The sequence below is a fragment of the Bufo gargarizans genome, chromosome 4 (assembly GCF_014858855.1).
Source record: "Bufo gargarizans isolate SCDJY-AF-19 chromosome 4, ASM1485885v1, whole genome shotgun sequence".
Lineage (NCBI taxonomy): Eukaryota > Metazoa > Chordata > Amphibia > Anura > Bufonidae > Bufo > Bufo gargarizans.
In genome coordinates, this window is record NC_058083.1 from 8,657,554 (window position 1) to 8,674,967 (window position 17,414).

A 17,414-nucleotide genomic window follows, 5' to 3' on the forward strand; every position below is an offset into this window, starting at 1 on the left:
CCAATAGAAGAAAGTACTCCAATAGATATCCAATGATTTATGTAAAAAATTACTGTCAGAATCATATAGTAAATGGAAATCTCTTTCTAACAAAGCTAGAAGTAATTGCTCTGATAAATTCTTTTCAGACAGCAGATGAGGGGGGATTGTCCTTTCTGCTGCAGCTCTCTCCCTATCACAGCTCAGTAGGAGTGTCCTTTCTGCTCCAGCTCTCCCCCTATCACAGCTCAGGGGATGAGTCTTTTCTGCTGCAGCTCTCTCCCTATCACAGCTCAGGAGACGTGTCCTTTCTGCTCCAGCTCTCTCCCTATCACAGCTCAGGAGACGTGTCCTTTCTGCTCCAGCTCTCTCCCTATCACAGCTCAGGAGACGTGTCCTTTCTGCTCCAGCTCTCTCCCTATCACAGCTCAGGAGACGTGTCCTTTCTGCTCCAGCTCTCTCCCTATCACAGCTCAGGAGACGTGTCCTTTCTGCTCCAGCTCTCTCCCTATCACAGCTCAGTAGCAGTGTCTTTTCTGCTCCAACTCTCTCCCTATCACAGCTCAGGAGACGTGTCCTTTCTGCTCCAGCTCTCTCCCTATCACAGCTCAGGAGACGTGTCCTTTCTGCTCCAGCTCTCTCCCTATCACAGCTCAGCGGACGTGTCCTTTCTGCTCCAGCTCTCTCCCTATCACAGCTCAGCGGACGTGTCCTTTCTGCTCCAGCTCTCTCCCTATCACAGCTCAGGAGACGTGTCCTTTCTGCTCCAGCTCTCTCCCTATCACAGCTCAGCGGACGTGTCCTTTCTGCTCCAGCTCTCTCCCTATCACAGCTCAGGGGAATGTGTCCTTTCTACTGCAGCTCTTTCCCTGTCACCGCCACAGTTTCTAAAACAAGATCCAGCTGGTGGCAATTGAACTGAGCACGTGCGACCACCTCAGCCATGTTACTGAGGTGGACGGAGAAATAAAGAACTGACTGCAATGTACAGATAGATTTTACTGATTAACAGCAGCTATACTAATAATATATTTTTTTTTATTACATGCAATCACAAAACTATTCAGAACCAGGTCGTGGTTTTAAAAATGTAGAATATTTTTCATTGAACAACCCTTTTAAGTGTTCGTTTATTAATCCAGCCAGGTGTGCGCTGTATAAAAATATACGCAACATTTTGGGACTATATAAGAAACCCTTTCTCAAGTCAAACCCTGCTCCCACTTGCCTTTTAGCATGGAAATGTCCCATATTTTTGGGACACCTGGCTGAATTAACAAACACCTAAAAGGCACTTTTTGCCTTCTGAAATAACGGATATCAGACGTAGATGGCTAAAACGAATGCCAAATGTGCAAAACGGATGCTTTAAACACAGGATCAGTTTTTTTCTGTATTTTGCTGATGGATCAGAAGAACGGAAAAAATAAGCGGTGATGTGAACCCGACCTGAGCTGTCGGAGGACGGTAGGACTGGCTCTTGTCCCCAGTGTGGCACCAGTATAAATGATGCTGCTATTTTTAAATCATAATATGAAATATTTGACATGCCCCAATGTGTATTTTCATCTCTGACTTATTATAGCCTGTCTCCTGCTAATATGCCATCAGCAACCTGTGATTCATGGTTGACTGACGGCTAGGTTGCTTTTTATAGAAAGGCAGGCAAAATTTCTTAAAGGGTATCTGTCACCAGAATCATTGTAGTGAAACAAGCTGACCCAGAACGTGAGCAGGTCAGCAGAAGCTAGCAGTTTTGGTCTCGCCCCCATCTGTGGCTTTATTTCTGAGAAAACTGAACTTTTAATATATAAAAATGAGCCTTTACGAGCAACGGGGGCGTTGCCGTTACTCCTAGATGCTCCAGTGTCACTGCTAATGCCGCGCCTCTTGCCCATTTATTGACAGGGCCAAGCATTCGAAACCTAATCATGCCTGGCCCTGACTTCTAGTCTGTTGTGCACTTCAGTACCCAGCGCAGGTAAAGTACAGAAGAGCCCCTCGCCTGTACTGCACCTGCGCTGTGTACTGAAGCGCACAGCAAAAGTTTAAAACCTGTCATTCAAAATGCAGGGGGTGCAGCAGTAGCAGCAGGAAGAACAGCGTCTCTAGGAGTAACAGCAATGCCCCCGTTGCCCCTAGAGGCTTTTTTGCATATATTAACAGTTCCGCTTTTTTAGAAATAAAGCCACAGATGTGGATGGGACCAAAATTGCTAGCTTCTGCTGACCAGCGCACATGTTGCAGGTCAGCCTGTTTCTCTACAATGATTCCGGTGACAGAAGCCCTTTAAAGAATATTTGAAGTGGTGGTATTACCACAAATGGCTAATTGTTACTATGATATAAAGAACATCTATAACTATTTAGATATTTTTTTTATTCTAGACATATATATGTGACTGTATAAAAATCCTGATATGTTCCAGTTTTCGCACTGCCCACTGCAGAACACACAGTACCTTCGCACATTTTCTGCAGCTCACTTTTTTTTGGCTTTGCTGTGTAGACTGGGACAGAGCCATCAGAGTCACCTCTTTATCGTTAGATTTAATGACATCTGGATATACTGCTGTAAACCTAGATAAGGCAGGGTAGTAACACTATACACAGAGATAAGGCTTCGTATGAAGCTCCCCTTCTCTCTTTGGTCTTGGGGGAGGTGGCAGTACTCCATCACTTCCTGTAGACTGTAATAATCTATGAGATATCTCTATAGACCACCATACGATTTAGTTGATTTACAGCACAAACACTGTTGTGCTAGCTATACGGTATGAATAGTAAAAGTAATTTGTCTTATCTTTTTCCATCTCCAGATGAGTTTGGGTCAACGAGCCAAATTGACCTGTTCACCAGATGTTGCATACGGACCCACTGGACATCCAGGAGTCATCCCTCCCAATGCTACCTTGGTTTTTGATGTGGAGCTTTTAAAAATTGAGTGAGCGTATACAAGGGCAGGCTGAAAAAAAGATCTCCAAAACCATTATCCACCTCTTCCTTTACCTGACCACCTCCACCACCATCATCCTCACTGCTGGAGAAGTCGACAAGATCGAATAGGGCCACTTCAGCAGAAAGGGGCCACACAAGTCTTCACATTATACTACCATGACATTGTCAAAGCAGACTGCATTGGCTTACATTGCAGTCTCCTCTGGCATTATTATGACAGGACTACGGAATTTATGGTCTTCAAACGTAGGTTGAGTTTAGCATTGAATCCAGGCAGGCTCTTACCATGTTCCTTGAGATATGAAGAACTCATTGATCTCCCATAGCATCTTTTTCATCTAGATCGGTGATGCTGGTTCATGCTCAAGATATATACGAGGACCTTCCAAATCACATACATTCCATACATAGTTTCTGTACACAAATTTTCACTGTTGAGAAAGTGTCCGTAGGTTTGTGATATATCGGTGGTGTCATTCATTGGCTGTTTATAGGCTGGAATTCATCTGCCATGTGCTTTCATCACAAAAATGTATAAAATATGAATGTATCTAGTGTGTGGCCGGTTTGAAGCCAGAACGGAAAACCACTTGCTGCTGATCCTTAAAGTCGTCCTATTCTTGGCAGCTAAAAGAGGCAGTCCCCAAAATCGAAGATCAAACTGCATTCAACCAGTGTAGTCAAGTGCAAAGGTCTTCAAAAATAATTTTATTTTAGTTTTAATTTTAGTGAGCCCAGTTTGGCATATAGTATTACATTTTTTTGTATTTTATTTTCTGTACACAGTTGGCTAATTTTACTCAAAATGGTCTTTCAAAATATTTAAATCATGCATGTAGTTTTTTTAATTTATTTTTTTATTAATAATTTTACTATACTGTATGGAAGACTAAAAAAAATGACAAAAATTTGCCAAAGGGACTGCCTCTTTAAAGGACCTTAAGGAAAACCTACCTATATTACCTTATTTTTCTCTTTTTTTTTTTATGCATTCATCAAAGTATCTTCCCAGATCTTGGCCTCAGCCCAGAAAAAAAAAATGTAAGGAAATAAAAGAAGTACACAAAAAAAACAACAATCTGCTCCACAAGATAGGGGGCGCTCATTGCTGTTATTGTCATTTTATTTTCTTAAGTGGTGTCTGTGTTTTTTTGTCTTGAAGCTTAAAAACGTTGTTGATTTCTAAGAAGAAGACAAGCAAAGGGGAAAGAAAAAAAGATTACAACCACAAACACGTCTGCTATTTTTGGCTCTAACACTCTCTAAGTTGTACATTTTGTTAAGCATTTCCTTCCAGTTCGGTCAGTGGTTTTTGGAAATTGGGTGTTAATGGAAGTGGCCATTTTGTGTGGTGAACCAATCATGAGAACTTAAGCTAAGGAAGAGCTCCTCTTAACTTGTAAATCTAAGTCTAAATTCCGCCTCATTCTGTTCTGTTAAAGGGGTTGTACAAGAAAGCACAAAAAGGGAGTCACACTCCATAATAGGCTTTGTATGGTATTGGAGATCAGGCTTCTCCAAAGGAATGAGGCTAAGCAGTAATACCTGTCATGGTCCATGGACAAGAGTGAGTCTCTTTTTTTTTTCAAATTTACCCCCGCTTTAAATTGGCTATTGACAAGAATTTTTGTTCCATTGGTTGGGAAAATTCTTTAGAGAGATCCCATGAAGGCTCATTTTTGCGTCAGTGTGTCTACAGCCAATTGGCGTGACTATTTTTGGTCTCTACTTAACAACCCAAGCCTTTCCATGTGCTAGAACTTATACCGCTACTTCATTTCTCAGGGTTCAGTGATTAGAAAACTGATGCTCAATTGGCTCAACAATCAAAATGGCTTCCTCCAAAGTTGCGTGGAATTTTTTTTCTGATTTGTAAAGCTCCGATGGGATGTCTGGAAGCAAGAACCTTTGATTTGCATATGGCATAATTCACACTACAAAAAAATAGAGAAATAGTTATATACAAGATGAAGCCCACTGCCTTACAGTACACTTAGGAAAGGAGGTGCTCGGGGAAGTTCTCAGTACATTGTGCACACAACTGGGCATTAGCTAACAGTTATCTGCTGTATTACACCGACTCAGTCCTGTAAGTCTCGCTTGCTGCTGATCGAAACAGAGCCTCTCCTTTAACTACGTATATACAGATCTATATATATATTACAAAGAAGAATAAATTTTAAGAAAGTCATTGCTTTGTAGATGTGGTTTTTGGTTCTTTCCTTTTTTCTTTTTTTTTTACACTTTCTTTTACTTTTCTGCTGTTTTAGCTTGCAATTTATTGTTTCTTTGCCAGCAAAGTGATTCCCATATTGCTTCCTTGATTCATTTTTCCATCACATTATATACTGCTCATATCCAGGGGTTACGACCACCCTGCAATACATCAATGGTGGTCGTGCTTGCATACTATGGAAAAAGCACCAGCCTACACGCACCCCCGCATTTCCAGCCAGCAGAGAGGCCGTCACTTTTCCCTGTAGTGCGCAAGCACGTCCACTGCTGCTGGATTGCAGGATGGTCATAACCATGGAAACGAGCAGTGTATAATGTAATGGAAAAATGAATCCAGCCAGCAAAGGAGGCAACATGGAGAATCACAATACATTAGTAAGTGCCTGGTATTAAATTTGTCTACATGATAAACGCCATTTGCTGAAGTGAGACAACCCTATTGCGTATGTAAACTGCACCACACTACACATACAGGAAGGAAAATCCCCAGCAGTGCAAAACAAATGCCATAGTGCAGCACCAAGTACCTCCCCAGTAGCGGTAAATACTACAGTGCAGCACAAAAAATTACCTATACAGCAGTGGCAAACAAAGGCAATAATGCAGCACAAAATATCCCCCAACAGAGTTGGATTTCTTGCAAGTGTTGAAGCAACCTGTGAGTTGTGCGATATTGTAGTGCGGGTGCACTACATGTATCGTGGCCAAAATTACCCTGTACCCTAAATCTCCATTCATCAACAGTTTAACAAACATAAAAACTATTGTGCCACCAGTTCAATGATAAACTCGGTTGAGTATGCGATTTCTGAGCAGCACGTCATGTCTGAGTAACGGCAGACAGTCACAGGTGTACACAGACAGCAGGGGGGCTCTGTGCAAGGACAGTATATGGGTTCGTTGATCCAAATTAGCTTATCATAGAGTACCCCGTATGCCATTCTACTGTAATAATCTGCAAGTAATTATAAGCTATGAGCAATATGTTAGTCACTGTTGTTTTAACACACTTTACAAAAAACTGTGGTAAAGATGAATATAAGAAACTTTGTAATATATCTTATCAGAGAAAGATGTCTCCCCTCTACATAGTCTTTTATGGGCAGCATGTAATCAGATCCTTCAAGATGCTGACAGTCTGCCTTATCTCTTAAGATAGACTTAGCAAAGAATGTTAGTGTAAGAGGGGGAGAAAGAGTCATTTTTCTCTGGTAAGATATATTACAAAACTTATTATTCACCTGCTGAACTGTCTGCAAAAAAAACGGATCCGCAATTTCGCGGACAGCATGCGGCAGTCTGAATGAGCCCCTAAAGGGGTTGTGTCATTTCAGACACATGTGCGGCTGCCCTCCATTCATTTCTATGGGGCCGTTGAAAATAGCCGAGAATTGGCTTGGCTATTTCATTCAGCCCCATAGTAATTCATGGGAGCGGTGGCTGTGGAAGTGCGGCGCGGTCCCAAAAATTTCTATGGGGATTCCGAAAATAGCCAAGTAACGTGGCGGGCCAATTGGAAGGCTTGGTGGTGGCCGGACCCGGCACCGCTGGCCACCACTTTGCCGACTTCGTGTTAAGCTTCGTTTTAGAAATCCTCTGGGATCCGCACATATCAGAAAATGGGGTCATATCCTAGCAATATGCCCCCATTGTCTGAGATGGGAATACCCCTTTAAGATTAAGTTTTAGACCCTACAGGGAAATTTTCCGGTGGACCGACACCCAGATGGCCGGCAGCCGGGTACATAACATTCTGATGCTCTCAGCATTAATTAATGTCGGAGCATCAGGTACTTATGCACTTGACCAACAGCCACGGGTGCCCTTCCTCAAGACGGACACACAGTTGAATAATGTGGCGAGGGCGACAGTATTTTGTGCTGCACTTGTGATATTTGGTTCTGCACTATGATATTGCGTTTTATTAGGAGTAAACAGCACAAGTATGGTTTACATAAGGCATGATGTCTGCCCACGCAGGGGCCAAAAAGAATGGCACAGATTCATGAAATATAATGCATACTGAACATCAAGAATATAATAGGTCATTTAAGGTGAGGTTACAATAAGATTACGGAGGAGAGAAGGATATTGCATCAGGCACACTACTGTAATCAGAGAGAGCTGACTAAAGATGAGCTGGAGTGTCAGGCCGAATCATCGGCCGCTGGGTACATATGTGTTGCGTGCAGAGATAACGGAGATGAGCACCACTCTCCCCATACCTTATGAAACTTCTGTGGGCACCCTCTGTGTTTAAAAACAAAGTTCTCCATAGAGACTGCGTGATTTACCAGAGATATCCATTGCCCTAGCGTAGGACATCTATCCCCCATCCAACGTATAGATATGGCCTTTCTGGCGAGAAACAAAGCCTCCCCCAGGAAGATTCTATGATAATGCGACCAAGACTCCTCATCCGGTACACCCAGGATACACAATTTGGGACATAAAGGTACTGTTACCGGGACCATGGTGGAGAGAACCTCCAACACCGAAGTCCAGAATTGACAAATTAGCTCACATTCCCAAATCATGTGCCAAAAATCAGCACCGTCTTCCTCGCACCTGTGGCACCTATTATGGGAGAGTCGTCCCATTTTGTGTAGCCTGGGCGGAGTGAGGTAGCTGCGGTGTAGTATGAATAATTGCACCAGTTTATTATTAATAGAAGGCGACACTCTCGTTGGGGCTAACAAAGCCTCGCACCAGTCTTCAGAAGTCAAAGAAGGTATAGACGACCTCCACCTACTCTCAACCGTCAATGGGGACACAGTCATGCAATAGTTGAGCAGGTGCGTGTACAGCGCATAAATAATGCCCTTCGGCCCTTGAGACCTTAATACTCCAATAATGGGATAGTTAGATATACCTCTCCCCGCACCCTTGAACTGAGCCTGCAGTGCATGTCTTAATTGAAGATACCTATAGAATAGCGTGCAAGGCACTTCAAATTTCTTTTGAATTTGTGAGAAGGAGCGCAACTGACCCCCCTCATACACGTGTCCCAAGGTCAGAACTCCATGGCGTCTCCAGTCAGCATCCCCCTCCAGCAGTGCCAAGTGGGGACACATAGAGTTGTCCCATATGGGGACTGCATCAGGCAGCTCGGTGTATATATTCAGCTTAGAAGCCTTCCAAGCTTGGTGTGCCAATCTGTGTAGTGGCAGGAGGCGTCTGCGCGGAGAGTTGGAGCCCTCCAGAACAGGCCACAGCGTGGTCATCCGCAAATGATCATGCAAGTAGACCTCAGCATTGGGCAGTGTAGCATTTGTAATCCAGTGCCTCAAGAACCGCAGTTGGCTAGCTATAAAATAGAGGAAGAAGTCCAGGAGGGAGGCTCCTCCCTGCAGCTTCGATCTCTGTAGAACCAAACCAAAGAGATGATCAGGGAATGAATGCGATTTAAAAAAAAACTGGGGTACCGGCGTGCAAGCATGAGACAGAAGGTATAGACCTTCGGGTAATAACACCATTTTCACTAAATTCAGTCTTCCCATGATGGACAGTGGGAGGGCTCCCCAGCTTTTTATCTTATCCTGAAATACAGATTCTAGGGACTCAATATTCAGGGTATAAGACAGATGCGGCTCTTTCGTAATTATTAGCCCTAGGTACTTAAAACGGTCAACCACCGGCAGACTATGGCAATGCGAAGGCCAATCGTGAGACCAGAGAGGCATGATGGCTGACTTGGCCCAGTTTATGTGCAGCCCAGAATATTGACTGAATTGTTCAATAATCGATATCGCTCTAGGCAGAGTCACCTCCGGGTCAGACATAAAGAGGATCAGGTCATTCGCATATAATCCTATTTTGTCCTCCCTACCTCCCATACTGATGCCCGCATATACCTGGTCCTGTCTAAATCTAAGGGCTAGATGTTCTATCGCTACCGCAAATAGTAAAGGCAACAGAGGGCAACCCTGCCTTGTGCCTCTGTGGAGGGGGAACGGGTCAGAGTAATTGCCGTTGAGTTGGATATTGGCTGTGGGGCTCTTGTACAATATATCTATCCATTTAATGAAATTGGGGCCAAAGCCAAAGCTCCTAAGCATGGTCACTAAGAACGACCATTCTAATGAGTCGAAGGCCTTGGCAGTATCTATAGAAGCCATAGCCCACCGTGCCTTCTCAGACGCCCCAATCTGTGCAATTACCTGCGCTCTCCGTATTGGTCTGTGTGGACCACTGACGTGATCACTTTATTTAAGCAATTAGCCAAAATTCTGGTCAGGATTTTATAATCCAAGTTCAGAAGAGAAATTAGACGATAAGATCCACAGTCCATTAGGTTCTTGTCAGGCTTCAGAATCACCACTATTGTGGCATCGTACATCGAGTCCGACAAGGATCCGTGGGAGTGCGCGGCTTTGTACAAGTTCAGGAGCTGTGGTCCCAGAACATCAACATATTTAGAATAGACCTCAATCGGGATGCCATCCGGGCCTGGCGCTTTCCCTAACGGGAGGGGCCCTGCCTTCTTTGCCTACTTATGCTGGCCCTATCTACAGTACTTGTGTTGATCCATCTTATGTCAGTTTGGACCCACCTACAACATGGGGCCACTTTTCGTTTTTTTTTTCCAGGGCCATTCCTGAAGTTTGGTTTGGGGTCTGTGTTTATGTGATCTGGTCTGAGAGCTGTATTGTTTTTTGGGGTATGATGAAGGTGGGTTTCATGCATTATTTGGGATGAAGGGCTGAGGGCACTGTCACGAACTATGGATCCGATCGCTCCGGATCCCACAGCTGTGACGTAGTGGTCTGTGACGGAGTCTGCGCACACACAGAGACCTCACGTGACCGGGGTATTACCATTCGGCTAACACCCCCCACTACACTTCGGTAACTGCCACCACGTGGGTTCCCGGTCCACGAGCCGACTATCCGGGTCATTCACTATCACACAGATCAGTGGATGAACCGGATATCACTTACTGACCAACCGCAGTCAATCACCCCCAGCTACAATTCCTAAATGCAATTTAACTAACTACCTGGTAACGTCTCTTCAAAGGCAAGGTACGTTGTTCAGCAGCTTAGAATATGGAAGACTTGGCCATTTAGATTTTATAATCTTTAATAAGCGGTAAAAAGCAGTGCATACAAATCTAATGAAAATGACTATAAATCTACAGAATAATAATAACAATATAAATAATCACGACAGTTCAAATGAAAGGGAAAAGATGAAAGAATACTTAGTTTCTCTGGAGGGTTTCAGATGGTCGTTCATATGTCCTTTTTGAATCCTTGCAAACCCCTTTTCAGTATGTATCAGGGGAGACCCTCAAAGTTCTTCTGATACAGGGATATGCCGTCAATGTCCAATTAAGTGTCTGGTGATGTTTCATGGGTCTCTCTCCTCTGTTCTTGTGCACAGATTTTTATGACCTCTCCCATGGGCAGGAGACTTACTCCTGTCAGCCAATGGCAGCAGAGTGACTGTCAATCCTAGGGATTGGCCTCCAAGTGTTTTATGACCCCATCAAAGTTCAGTTCCTACAATGAGGATTATACTTAAGCCCGTATCTCCTTGATACATCGGCATATTTTTATACAGAATACATATTTGCGATCCTTATTTATTTACCTACAGAATGAGACCACACACGGTAATGCTGGGACCTGTAGTTCTTCTACCACCCATAGGTCAGCTACAGTATCACATCCTCTAGTCATATTTGATACCCAATTAACCACAATACTCTGTAGAGCCTGGATCTGGTGTCAGAAAGGGCATAAGTTGATTCATAAATGAAATATGAAAGTGGACTGGTTTTATGCCCAGAGCTAATTAAGGGCTATTAGCTCTCCTCAAACCAGACCTGGAAATTAATGACGTCACGCTCCAGCCAGGCTTGACAGCGAGCTGATCTTATCTTACAGGACAGGATGAGCTGGGCCTGGTATAGCCTTTATGACCTTTTTATAGCCGGCCTCACAGAGTAGTGGTAATAAAAGTGTCCATCTATATCATATGTGACCCAGGCTTCAGGAAGATGAGAGTTCACAGTTTTTTTTTTTTTTTTTACATATGCCAGAAGCATATAAGATGGCTACCCAGAGGAATTATGTATGTATGCCGGCACACCTCCCTCTTTTAAAAGGTTGCCTGGGGAAATGGCCACAAGCCTATTCCACAGCAACCCAGCCGTCTCCGGCCGATTCTCCCTGCCGCGACAACCCGTCGGCATTTCCATGTAAACTACCTTTTCTGTGCTGCACGGTGAAGTTGTACTGCTGCAAAATCAGGCTCCATCTCAGCAGTTTTGCATTGTCTCCTGCGAGACATGCCAACCAGCTGAGGGGATTGTGATCAGTGATCACTGTGAAATTGCGTCCATACAGGTAGTGTTGTAGCTTTTGCAGGGACCACACAATAGCTAAACACTCCTTCTCTATTGTGGAGTAGCTGGTCTCCCTGGCCAGTAACTTACGGCTCAGGTATAGTACAGGATGCTCCTCCCCGGCCTGGTTCACCTGACTCAGGACTGCACCCAGACCAAAGGCGGAAGCATCAGTGTGGACCACAAACTTCCGAGTGAAATCTGGGGCCTGAAGCACAGGAGCACTGGCTAGTGCATCCTTCAGGGCCTGGAAGCCTTGCTCGCATTCCGGCGTCCATGACACCATCCTGGGCAGCTTCTTCTTGGTCAAGTCTGTCAGAGGCTTGGCCAGGGCGCTATAGTTCGGGATGAACTTCCTATAGTACCCGGCCGTTCCCAAGAAAGACATGACCTGCTTCTTGGTGAGAGGTGTTGGCCATCTCGTAATGGCTTTCACCTTCTCTATTTCAGGCCTCAGTGTGCCTCCTCCTACTCTGTGGCCTAAGTAAGTGACCTCATTCATGCCCAGCTGGCACTTGCTAGGCTTAACAGTTAGTCCAGCCACAGCAAGTTTGTCCAGTACTTGCGACAGGTGCACCAGATGCTCCTTCCACGTGGGGCTATACACGGCAATGTCGTCTAAATAGGCGACAGCACATTCTTCTAGTCCTTCCAGCAAGTCATTCACAAGCCTTTGAAAGGTGGCTGGCGCATTCTTCATCCCAAACGGCATTACAGTAAATTCGTATAAGCCGAAAGGGGTGATGAAGGCCGACTTCTTCTGAGCCTCCGAGGTCAGGGGAATCTGCCAATACCCCCTGCTCAGGTCCATGATTGTCAGGTAGCTGGCTCCTGCCAATTTATCTAACAGTTCATCAATCCTGGGCATGGGGTAAGCATCCGAGGTTGTGATGGCATTCAGTTTCCGATAATCCACACAGAACCTGGTTGTCTGATCTTTCTTCGGGACCAGAACCACCGGTGAGGCCCAAGCGCTGTGGGATTTCTGAATGACCCCGAGCTGCTTCATCTCCTCGATCTCCCTCCTGAGGTCTGCCTGGACCTCCATTGAGACACGGTAGGCGGACTGCTTTGTGGGAGCATGTGTACCTGTGTCCACATGATGGACTGCAAGGTGAGTTCTCCCGGGTTTCCCTGTAAAAGTGTCACGGTGAGCCGTCAACACTTCTAAGAGCTGAGATCTCTGCTGGGACGAGAGTTGATGGTTGAGGGTTTAGTCCACCTCCAACTCTCGAGTGTCAGCTAGCAGATCTAGTAGGGGGTCGGCCTCCTCCCTTTCTGGCAGGCTGCAAACCGGCATAACATGTGGCGTTCTCTCGTGATGCTCCTTGAGCATGTTGACGTGAAACGTCTTCTGTCTCCTACCTCCCTCTCCAAGGCCCACCACATAATTTACCTTACTCAGACATTTGACAATGGGGTACGGCCCTTCCCATCCAGCTTGCAGTTTGTTTTGCCGCATTGGCAGCAGGACATAGACCTTCTTCCCCTCCTGGTAGATTCTCTCTCGGGCAGTGCGGTTATACCACTGCTTCTGTTTGCTTTGGGCCTGCACCATATTCTCCTGTACCAGACCTACAAGCGACTCCATTTTGTCTCGGAATCTGAGGACATAGTCTACTACAGAGACTTCAGTTCCGGCAACCTTGCCTTCCCAAGACTCTCTGATTAGGTCTAGGGGACCTCTTACTCGTCGACCATACAGGAGTTCGAAGGGCGAAAACCCGGTTGACTCCTGGGGAACCTCTCTGTAGGCAAATAGCAGGTGAGGTAGATATCGTTCCCAGTCCTTCCCTTGCGCCTCCACGAACGTCTTCAGCATCTGCTTCAACGTCCCGTTGAAGCGCTCACAGAGGCCGTTTGTTTGTGGGTGGTAAAGGCTGGCTACGATATGGTTCACCTGTATTTTCCTACAGAGCCCCTGCATTAGTTCAGACATGAACTGAGGTCCTTGGTCGCTGAGAAGCTCAGCTGGGAACCCCACTCTAGTGAAGATCCCCAGCAGGGCGTCTGCAACCTTGTCCGCCCTAATGGAGGATAACAGCCACTGCTTCCGGGTAGCGCGTCGCGTAATCCACCAGGGTTAATATGAACCGTTTACCTGAACTGCTGGGGATGGCCAGTGGACCAATGATGTCCACGGCCACCCTCCTGAAGGGTGTCACGGCTGGCGGTGGGGAAAACCCCCAGCCGTGCGGTGCCAGGAGAAGGTAGGGTTACCACTTGGCCGGGACCACAGAGTTAGGGAGCAGGTCACCTCCTATAGCGTCCCTTACGCTGACCCTGTCTCCTGTCTGTATGAGCCGACCTTGGTGGTAGGAGGGCTCATACGCCGGAACCTAAGAGTCCCTACAAGCCCTCAAGTCGGCCCTGAACTAGGGGACAGAGTAAGACGACCTGCTCCTCCTAGACACGGAGGAGCAGGAGTCTCAACGGCCAAGCAACACAGGGGGAACATCAACAGACATATGGAAATGACAGGTAAGTGAGACTAGTCCTGCACTTACCTGCCACAGACACACAAACCTGGAACCCATGAACCAGTGCTGATGTCCACAGCAACATAAAGGACACAGCACACACCAGACATACAAGGGAAACCAGGATACCATAAGCTGCACTAACAAGATAACCCCACACACACCTAGATAACACCAAGAAACATAGAAATTCCCAACACAGGTTTTATGACCAGAAGGATGGTCCTCACCAGGCAGATGGAGGAGACAGGAGGCTGCTCCAGCCAGCATGGCTGAGAGCAACCTACTGAGCCCAGCCAGGGACTGAGGCTTTATAGGCCAAGAGGCCCCACCCAACGATCAGCACACACCCAGTGAAGTCACACACACTGGGAAGGGAGTTAACCCTTCCAGCAACACAGAAGGGAAACTCACATAAAGGGGAAAGCACACAACCTCACTCACCTGTCTCCGACGGCAACGGCATGCGTGGCAACCGTGTCCTCCAGAACAGCCAACAGGCCGAGACACTTCCACAGCATGCAAACATCGCCAGACGTTGCCGCGGACAACCGCAGGTGAAGGGAGGAGTCCAGGTGCATATAAAACATCACCTCGTGCACAACAAACAACACAAAGTGCACACAGACATACAAACGGGCATTCACACAAAACCCGTTGCCAAGGGCAACCGCACGCACACTTGTTGTCCGCGGCAACCGCACCTGAGGCAAACAACTAAGTGCCCCAGCTGCGGTTGACGAACTCCCAAACCGCGGGCAACAGCATGCGGCACCCAAGGAGTCACGACCATGACCAAGGGTCGTGACAAAGGGTTCATCAATTATCGGTAAGGGATTCAATGGAGCTCGGTGACGGTCTCCTGCTTTGCCAACTCGCTGACAGGTGTCGCAGGACCTGCAGTACTTGGCGACATCTGCCCCGAGGCCAGGCCAGAAAAAATTCTGCATCACCCGGGACTTTGTTTTGGTTATTCCCAGGTGACCAGCTAAGGGGATCTCATGAGCCACTTGCAGTAATTGTTCCCTGAACTGCACAGGTACAATGAGCTGCCTCTTGAGTGGCCCCACCCTACTGTCACTGTGGGAGATGTCCTCCTTATACAGTTTCCCATTGTCCCAACACACTCGGTATTTGTCTCCCTCAGTGGGAGGGCTGGCAGCTAACCCTCTTAGCTGCTCCAAGGTAGGGTAATCTCGCAGGGCCTGCTCAAAGGCGGCACTACAAGTCCCAGCCAGCTGTCCTGTGGCGAACAGGGACAGTGGCTGAGGCTCTGACGCGGTTAAGTCCACGGGGTCCGAACCGGTGGAAGGGGACCCTTCCACTTGCTCTTCCCCAATGGAGCGTTCCTCTGCGGCTTTTGCAGCCCTGCGAGTGACGGGCAACACAGGCACAATAATGTCATCACATTTAACATTTGCACAACTTGAATCAGTTACCTGTGTACATACACCCGCCATCCCCTCTACATCTCCTGTCATAGGAGAACTGCTCCCACACACCCCACCTCCCACCTCCCGAGGTCCATCCCCAAGGTTATCTGATGTTACGCAAACATCCTTGCACAGTACCTCGGTATGTCCAGGGACCTCCATAGGGACGGGTGAGTCCTGTGTGCTTCCAGGGGGCACGTAGCACGAGACCAATCGTCCTAGGTCAGTGCCTAATAAAACATTTGTGGGGATCTCCGCAGAGACTCCCACCTCCCTTACTCCACTCCCAGCCCCCCAATCAAGGAAAACACGAGCTAGGGGAACATTAGGGCTCACCCCCCCAACTCCCGTGATGGTGAGGCTTTTGCCGGGAATAAGGTCTGCATCATCCACTAGTTCAGGCCGAACTAGTGTGACTTCGGCTCCTGTATCGCGGAAGCCTGTGGTGCACCGGTTGCCCACAGTAACCGACTGCAGGTTGTCTGCGGTGTGTCTTGCAGCTCCATTCACTAACAGCACAGATGATGGGTTGCGGGCAAGCTTGCCAGGGGGTGCTGTCTTCTTCTCCGGGCACGAGTGGCTGAGGTGTCCTGGCTTGCCGCACGCATAGCACTTGCGCGCGTCTGTCGGTGCTGGCTTGACTCCTTCAGGTCTTTGTGCAGGCCTGTGAAAGGGTCGCTGGACAGGAATCGACAAAGCTGGCCGGGAGGAAGAAGCAGATGAAGAGGTTCCTCCCAGACGGGACAGAGTGTCTTTGAATGCCCGAGTGCTGGGCATGGCGACGTATTCATCGGCTAGCCAGGCCGCCTCTCGCGCACTCTTCGGCTTGTGCTCACATACATATTTTAGCACATCTGTGGGGCAATTGGAGACAAACTGTTCTCGGACCATCAGATCCGCCAGGGACTGCTTGGTGTCCTCTGTGAGGGGATCAGACCACTGTTGGAAGGTGGTCTGCAACTTGCCCAGATGGTCCATAAAAGTATCTCCGGGCCCTCTCCGCAGGGACCGGAACCGTAAACGGTAAGTCTCTGGAGTCAGCTGGTACTTGACCAGAATAGCCTTTTTGATGACCGCGTAACTGGTACGCTCTGCTAATGGTAGTCCGACCAGGGCCTCCATAGCTTTGCCCTTCAGTGCGGACATTAGATGTCCCGCCCACTGTGGCTCTGGTACCTGGTACTGCTGGCATGAGGTTTCAAAAGCATGCAGGAAAAGATCAATGTCACAGTTCTCAGACTCCATCACAGGCAGTTTTGGCTTGACCATCAGGGATGGGCCTGTGGATGTGGCATGCCGGTCGGACCCCTGAAGCTGTACTCGGGCCAGGTCCAGTTCATGCCTGCGGACAGCTTCCCGTTCTCGTTCTGCAGCCTCGAGCTCAGCCTTACGCTCTGCACGACGTGCCTCCAGCAGCCGAAAATATAAGTCCGGGTTACTGAGCATTAGTTGGTCCAGACCATTTTGGGATGGCATAGAGACAGAGTTATGTCCAGCTAGAGGACTGCAAGCCCCAGCAGGCTGTCCTCCCAGTTCATCATCCTCATTCTGGAAGGGATCACCTGGCTCAGGGGCTCCAGAGTCTCCTCCATTCTCTGAATCCTGCAGGGATGACTCTTGACTCCTCCGTGCACATAACTCCTGGATAAGGACAGTCTTATTTTTCCCATATACTTGGATGCCTTTGTGCTCACACAGAGCTGTGATATCAGACACGCTCATGACGTCATAAATCACGGATTCGGACATTATTGCCAAATAAAAGATAGGACAGAAAACAAGAGAGAGGGGAGGGTACTGTCGTGAATTATTATTCTATCAAAACTAATGCACTGTGCTTCGTCTTCCAGAATTTTTCAATCCTTTAGTACAGAGTTATGGACATAACTTCATGCACTAATATTCTAAGCATACAGAATCCCACCGCTGCCACCAGAAAAATGTCACGAACTATGGATCCGATCGCTCCGGATCCCAC

The 17,414-nt window shown here is 47.2% G+C and overlaps 1 protein-coding gene across 1 annotated transcript in view; it reads left to right on the forward strand.

Annotated features, from left to right (window-relative positions):
- The window catches only part of FKBP1B (FKBP prolyl isomerase 1B), a 49,708-nt gene extending 44,581 nt beyond the window's left edge, over nucleotides 1-5,127 (forward strand). The window contains exon 4 of the mRNA XM_044289703.1: nucleotides 2,798-5,127. Coding sequence (XP_044145638.1) covers nucleotides 2,798-2,926 — 129 coding nt within the window. The 3' untranslated portion in view covers nucleotides 2,927-5,127. The remainder of the gene's footprint in view (nucleotides 1-2,797) is intronic.
- The last annotated feature ends 12,287 nt before the right edge of the window (nucleotides 5,128-17,414 follow it).